Source organism: Aulonocara stuartgranti (genome assembly GCF_965226115.1).
Source record: "Aulonocara stuartgranti genome assembly, chromosome: 3".
NCBI classification, from domain to species: Eukaryota; Metazoa; Chordata; class Actinopteri; order Cichliformes; family Cichlidae; genus Aulonocara; species Aulonocara stuartgranti.
The window spans coordinates 55,556,287-55,564,345 of record NC_138941.1 but is presented as its reverse complement, the minus strand read 5'-3'; the positions used below and the strand labels follow the sequence as shown (position 1 = coordinate 55,564,345).

The 8,059-nt window shown below is 41.1% G+C and overlaps 1 protein-coding gene and 1 pseudogene across 2 annotated transcripts in view; both read right to left on the bottom strand.

The window, feature by feature from the left end:
• The window catches only part of LOC309699741 (tripartite motif-containing protein 16-like), a 141,222-nt pseudogene that overhangs the window by 71,686 nt on the left and 61,477 nt on the right, over positions 1-8,059 (bottom strand). The window lies entirely within an intron of this gene.
• LOC309699293 (tripartite motif-containing protein 16-like) lies at positions 4,592-6,776 on the bottom strand. The gene has a single exon (XM_082522257.1). The coding sequence runs from the start codon at positions 6,717-6,719 to the stop codon at positions 5,043-5,045; it is 1,677 nt and encodes a 558-aa protein (XP_082378383.1). The 5' UTR covers positions 6,720-6,776; the 3' UTR covers positions 4,592-5,042.

Genomic DNA, 8,059 nt, shown 5'->3' with positions numbered 1-8,059 from the left:
CTCATAATAATTATTACAAGAGCAGGTTGGGATGCATAATTGATAACAGGAAAATACACTGCTCGGTTACGTCAAATCATCATCAATGAATGTGGTAAAACAGCATCTACAGCTTTATCATTTGAGATGAATTTTTCCACACGTCCACTCTTACCTCTTCCTCTTTGTCCTCCTCTCTCAATCCTTGTTAAATCTTACAGTGAATAAAAGACATGAACTGATCCACATCTGTTTATAACAATATTCAAACCCAGTCTGCAGCTGGACACTCACAGGTAACATCATTTTGACTTGCTGTCACCTTGATCTGCAGCTATACCGGAAAAAAACACTGAAGCCCAATTCCATCAGAATAGGAAGAGAAATCTTTAACAAACTAAAATAATAAATTGCATCATCTCCTCAGCTGGCGACTCGCAATATACCAGCAGACTAGTGGATCAATAGGTTCAAGTTAGCTATTCATTTCTAGTGGTTTTAAAATACACCATCTACTAGTTTTATACATGATTTAGAGAACAAATACAAATAAGCAGACACTTTATAAGTCACAGCAACGTCCCCGCACTATCAGAACAGTTTGAACTTTTGCTAAATTTCAGTTAAAGTGTGTTTTAAATTGGTGTCACTAATCTTCTTTCTGCCGTAACAACTAAAGTCTTATTAGTCAATCAATGACTGAATGATTGTTTTTGACTACATCTTTTCTATTAAAAATAATGTTTGAGTTGTACAAGTTATTCTACAAATATTTAACTTAAATATAATATCTATGTTAAAGGATTCCTAGATCACCATATGACATGTAACGTTTACCTACAGTTGAAGTAGGTAAACGTTCCATGTTAAATTTAAATCAGGTATTTTTATCTCATAACAATGAGATATGGTGTAAGCTGTTGCTAACATATTAAAATGCCGTGTCGGAAACACTCTGGACTCGTCCGGGATTTGAACCTGGGCCTGCCTACACCCAAAGAGCTCGCAGATGTTTGGTTACTTTGTCACTATGCTGACTAACTGTCTTTGATTTGTTGGAAACGGTGATATTTAGCACAAAATCCAACAGGCTTTAAATCAGAAAGCTAATCTTTCACATACACCGTAATAATGAAATCACCGTCCTCCACTGCTTTATGTTGGCAGGTTCTAAGTAGAGAGAGTCTGACTAGACGTTGTTACTGGGAAGTGGAGTCGAGAGGGAGAGGGGTTAAAGTTGCAGTCACATACGAGAATGAAGAACATCAGTGTAGATTTGAAATGAATGCTAGAGGTGAAACACACCGTGGTGTAATAATCATTTACTACACACGGGCAATTCAGGATGTAATATAGATTCTAACTTGAAAGTTCCTCTTCGTAAGGTTAAGATTAGTGGTATAGGTTGTATCACAGAGTCTCCCGGCCTCCCCTTCCTACCTTGTACTCATACATGAGTAGTAATATGTATGTGCTTTTATCACCCCCCGCCACCACCACCCACCAGCTCTTTTGCACTATTGTATTGTAGAGATGCTATATGCTCCTCAGCCCCCGAGCTTTACAGGGTTTAGGCTGATCGTTTATTTTTCTCAGTGTATGTAATGACAGGGAAAGTCTTATAGCTACCAGAGGGGTTGAAAACAGGAGGTTAAATCCTTACCCTCCAAAACTTCGAAGAGCGCACGACATGGTTTAAGGACTCCCCTTTTTATACAGGGGAGCAACTGGAGTGGTTTGCACTGTCTGTTTAGCCAGGTTGATGACGCCATCAAGAGGGACAGACACAACACTGCATACGAGGGTATTAGAAAACGCCTTGTTTTTGACAATTTAGTGTCAAAAACAAGGTGTTTTCTAATATTCCTATAGAGGATGCAGCGCAACTGTGGGACCTCGCAGAGGGTCTGCTAATCCAGACCCTGCCGACTCCTTCCCCCACTCCACAAGGCTGCACTGCAGACCCAACTGGATCAGACCTGTCAGAGGAAACAGTAATCAACATTAAACTCGCAACCCTCCACCTGCTGGAGATTGTGCTGAATGAGTATCAACAAGAGATAACGGGGATGTCCAAAACCATGGGCTGCATCTTCCTGAAGATGCATTTGTAGGCCGATTACATCACAGCCAGGTGACGAAGGCTGTCCAAAACTGTAGACTCCTCCAAATGCAGCTGACAAATGTGTCCTTTATTCAAATGCATCTGAGAACAGGTGAGTCTTCAACCTGGATTTAAATAAACTGAGTGTTTTAGCTGATCTGAGGCTTTCTGGGAGTTTGTTCCAGATATATGGAGCATAAAAGCTGAATGCAGCTTCTCCATGTCTGGTTTTGACTCTGGGAACTGATTAAAAAACCGGATCCAGATGACCTGAGGGATCTGGAAGGTTCATACTGGGTCAGGAGGTCACTGATGTATTTTGATCCTAAACCATTCAGAGCTTTATAAGATAAGATACCTTTATTAGTCCCACAAGGGGAAATTTCAGAACTTTAAAGTCTATCCTCTGACGAACAGGCAGCCAGTGTAAAGACCTCAGAGCTGGACTGATGTGGTCCACTTTTTTGGACTCGAGCAGCAGAGTTCTGAATGAATATTGGGTGTGGGGGGAGATTACCATTTTATGACTAAGGATGTTGTTAGAAACAGTTGGAAGTCACGCACACAAAGAGACACACATTCTCACACACTCACACACACACACACACACACACATTCTCACATGCATACACACACACACACACATTCTCACATGCATACACATGTTTACACATACACACTCATAGTGCCTTGTCTTAGAACCATTTGGGTGGGAGGTGCTTTTGCTGTGATGTGTATTGTGTGAACTGTTTTGGGAGATTTGAGATCGGCCTGTAGTTGTTCATTTGTGTCTTGTCAAGATTGTCCTTTTTCAGTATAGGTTTAATTACAGTTTTTAGTTGTTCTAAAAACACACCTGACATTAAAGAAATGTTGAAGATCTGTAACAGGTCTGATTCCAAAGTCTTTGAGACCTTTTTGGAAAAAACTAGTTGGCAGGACATCTAAACAGCAAGAGGAGGAGTTCAGTTGACCAAAGATCTCCTCCAGGTCTTTGCTGTTAATAGGTTTAAACTGTTTCATGGTGTTTAAACAGTTTTTTGGTGGACACAGTACATATTCTGGATCTGCTGTTGATGTACCAATTGTTTGTCTAATCTTTTTGATTTTGTCTGTGAAGAATTTGGCAAAGTCATTGCAGGCCATGGTTGAATGAAGTTCAGCTGCGACTGGCACAGGAGGGTTTGTTAGCCTGTCAACTGTAGAAAATAAGACCCGAGCATTATGGCTGTTTTTAGTGATGATGTCAGAGAAGTAGGACCTTCTTGCACTCCTCAGTTGTAAATTATAATTGTGAAGTTTCTCTTTATAGATGTCATAGTGAACCTGGAGGTTTGTTTTTCTCCATCTGCGCTCAGCTTTCCTACACTCTCTTTTTTCACCAGTGTGGAGTTTCTCCATGGAGACTTTTTCCTTCCAGAGATAACCTTCACCTTAATGGGAGCAATAGTGTCCATTACATTTAACATGTTAGCATTGAAGCTATTGACGAGCTCATTGACTGACCCTCTGGACAGGTCAGGTGTTAATGGGAAGACCTGGTTAAAAATCTCACTACCGTTTTCAGTTATACACCGTTTTGTGATCACTGCTGTTGATATATTTGTGTGGGCTGAAATTTTACTTTCAAAGAAAACACAGTAATGATCAGACACGCCCACATCAGACACAGTAACCTTTCAAATGCTCAGGCCCTTGGAGATCAGTAGGTCAAGAGTACGGATGGGTACCGGTATCCGGTGCCATGATGGCACCGGTTCTGACATAAACGGTAGTAACCAGACCGAAAAGCAGCGCACATTTCAGTGCTTTATTTCGGTGCTTTTTTTCCCTGAGATGTCATACACTTTGGATTCTAGCCAATCAGTTTACCTTTGCAAGCGTAGTAAGCAGGCCCAGGTACGTAAGTTCTTTTAGAGCAGAGCTACAGATTAAAAATGCCCAAGGCAAAGCGGTCAAGAGTCTGGCTGTACTTCACAGCAAAAGATGTAAACATATCAGATTGTAGCGGGAAAATGATTCTGTGAACCTTTCTGCAGATCTTTAGGAGTGCTCATCATTACATTGCATACTTCTCATTGCTCCTGTTCACTGTATTATTCCATTCTGTTCTATTCTGGTACATTGTATTAATGCATTACAGCACATACTGTTCAATTAGCAGCACTTCAGTTTTAAAATTAATAGCATAGAGTATGCAACATCATGTCAACTACATCATTAACAGATAATATTTTAAATTCTCAGTATCTCTCTTACACATGCAAACTCACACACACAAAAGCTATGTCCCAATTCATAGGCCGCACATTTTGGAAGACCCGGCCTTCGTGGTCTGCGTGGGCCGGCTCCTTCGAAGACCGAGAAGGCCTTCTGGTTGCATACTCTATGCTGATGCAAGCTCAGCAGCCTGCAACAAGTGCTTTAAGGTGATACTTAATACTCTGCCCCATTCATGAGAATATCATCAGGTAAACCAGAGACAGGCTCTAATGTTTTATTCTCCATAGCAATAATACTGACAATTAATTCGCGACTGTTACTCTTGAACATTGGTGAAAGCAAGAATGTCTGCCAAACTTATGCTAACGATTAAAACCACCTAAAGCTGCAAATAACACAGTAATATCAGCACTAAAGAAAAAGTCTAATCAATCATCAAAGAAACCAAAAAAGTGGCAGCAGTGTTTTTACATTACTTACCATTTGCAGTGGAAGAATACACTGACGGAATAAAACATGGGAGCCTTGTTTTCCTTACATGGCTAAACAAACACAAGATGAAGTCCCACCCAAATAAAGTCAGTCATTAACTAGACAACAAAAGTTTAACTAACAGGTGATGGTATGGTATGCAAAGAAGAAAAGCGCAACTGCAAGATCAGTAACAATGATTACAGAGAAAAAAAACTGTAGACTAAAACACACATTTATCCAGTTTTCTGTCAATGACTTCTGTCTATTTAAGTTTAATGAACTCGGCAGAGACGCCATCAGATTCACAAAGCCAAAGTCCAGCATAGAGCGGCTGAGTGAATGTGGTCTGGACTCTGTGGAGGAGAGTCATGGTTTCAGAGACGCTGTAGAAAGACAGAATACCTGCTCTGTGATCCAGGTACACTCCTACTCTGGAGGACCGAGGACCTGAGAGGACAGTTTGGATTTTGTTGTACCAAAATTCATATTTGTTGATATAACACTTCAGTGACCACGATTTTTGATTGAATCCAAAAAAACACAAGTCTGATTTTCCTACTCTTCGGATATTCTTGTATGTGACTGCTACTTCAACTCCTTTTCCTCTCCACTCCACCTCCCAGTAATAACGTCCAGTCAGACTCTCTTTACTCAGGATCTGAAGCCATCCAGTAAATCTGTCTGGATGATCAGAATAGGATTGTTCTTCTTTGGTATACATAGCTTTTCTGTTCCCCTCAGATAATAACAGATGTGTGTTTGCTGTGTTTGGATCCAGTGTGATTTCTTGTGAATATTTTAAGAATCCAGCTCTGGTCTTTGGCTCTGCTGGTGACAGTAAAACATCCACTTCAGTGACTGTCAGTGAGATGTTTGTCCATTCCTCTCTCAGAATGTCCTGTAGTTTATCTCTGGTCTCTGACACAGCTGCTGTCACATCCTCAAAGTAGCTCAGAGGACGAATATTGATGCTGGATGAGTGTGTAGACTCACTGAGTGCTGACAGTGAGGGGTAGTTGTGTAGAAACTGGTTGTGATCCTCTGTGTGTGAGAGCTGCTCCAGCTCGCCGTCTTTCCTCTTCAGCTCAGCGATCTCCTGCTCCAGCTTCTCCTGAAGCTCTTTGACTCGACTCACTTCAGTTTCCTGCTGGGATCTGACCTGCTGCTTCACATCAGAGCTTCTTTTCTGGAGGAGACGGATCAGCTCAGTGAACATCTTCTCACTGTCCTCCACTGCTTTATCAGCAGAGCCATTGATGGCCTCCACCTCCTGTTGAAGCAGCTTCACATCTTTCTCTCGCTCCTGGATTCTCTGCTGGATGTTTAGTCGTCTCACCTCGAGCTCCTTCTGCTTCTCAGTCCTTTCTGCTGCAGCTGGGACTGTTTCATGGCCTTTATGTTCATCCATTGTGCAGAGATAACTGATACTCTGCTGATCAGTACGACAGAAAATCTTCATCACCTCATCACGACGAGAGCAGATGTTGTCCTGGAGCTTCTTGGAGGGGGCCACCAGCTTGTGTTTCTTTAATGGAGCTGCATCACAGTGAGGTTGGAGGTGTTTCTCACAGTAAGAGGCTGGACAAGATAAACAGGACTTGATGGCTTTCAGCTTCCTCCCAGTGCAGACATCACAGGCCACATCTTCAGGTCCAGCATAGCAGAGATCAGCTGGAGCAGCTTGGAGTCCAGTCTTCTTCAGCTGCTCCACTAAAGCTGCTAACATGGTGCTTTTTTCTAGGACAGGCCTCGGTGTGAAAGTCTTCCTGCACTGAGGGCAGCTGTGGATTCCCTTCCTGTCCTCTTCATCAAAGTGAGATTTAATACAGTTCCTGCAGTAGCTGTGTCCACAGGTTGTAGTCACCGGATCCTTCAGTAGATCCAAACAGATCGAACAACAAAAGGTTTCTCGATCCAGCTGAACTCCTTTTTCTGCCATTTCTCTGTGCCAGTAACAGTGACGGTTTCAGTTTCTGTTTTGTAGAAATGAAACTAGCCTGAGGTCTGAACTTAATGTGTGTCTGCAGTGAATGGAGCCTGTCAGCCCTTAGATATATATCTATATACGTAAGAGGAGAGAATGAGGAAATGCATGCACAAAGAGTAGTTTCTATGTTTAGAAGAGGAAGGAGTGGTCAGGTTGTGAGTGATTCCAGGAATAGGAGCCCTTTAAAGTAGACACTGTGTTTTATACCCTTTTCTGTACAGAGCATAATTAACAGAGTTTTTGTGTGTGTGTGTGTGTGGGGGGGGGGGGGGGGGGGGGGGTCAATTTTTCTTGGAGTCTCTCTTTTGAAACAACTCCTTTTTTCATTTTTACATTTTTTTTGTTTTGTTTTGTAATCAGCTGTGTTTCAAATGATTTTTGGACATTTTTCTTCTGAAATTTTTTTTTCAAAGTCAAAAAATGGAGTTAACAGTCTATCAAATAATAATAATGGATACTTTATTGATCCCCATGGGGAAATTACTTATTTTTCTCTGCATTTGACCCATTCACTCAGTGAAGCAGTGGGCAGCCCACTAAGCAGGCGCCCGGGGAGCAGTGTGTAGGGACGGTACCTTGCTCAGGGGTACCTCAGGGTAGCCGTTAAGTGGATTCGAACCGCCGACCTTCCGATCATGGGGCGACCACTTTACCTACTGAGCTATCCAAGGATTCAAACATCAATAAACATATAAGTAAGACATAAAAATCAATACAGAGATTTGCTTTATGAAAAAAGCAATGAAAATAAATTTTTTATTATATTACTGATAATGAGTGAGGCAGTGAAACAGAGAAACAAAAACATCACCTTATTGGACACTTTGTCATGATCCCTGGTTTTAAACTGAGTTGCTGAATTTCAGTTTCTTTTGTCACAGTGTTTTTAGTTTCTGATTATTGTTCAGATAGATTTCTGATTCCTGTTTTGATTGTGTTGTCATTCCAGTCTTGAATTTAAATCCTTGTTGTGTTTGACTTGTACACTCTAAGAAATGATACACTGATGTTGCTAGCATTATGTAAACGTTTTATGTTAAAATTAATGTCACCAATTGATTTTTAACTCTAAACACAAGGATATTGTTTTGATTTTAATTAATAACACAATATTTCAATACAACAAAATGCAGTACATTAAATCCAATGTAAAAAGTTCATTTAAAATGAACAGCACTTTAATTTGAAGAGGATTGTCCTAACAGGCTCTCCGTACTTCTCAGTTTGCACATGTGCAGTGTGGAAGTTTGAACAACCGCCATTTTCAACCGAAACTTGCATCATGTTGATGC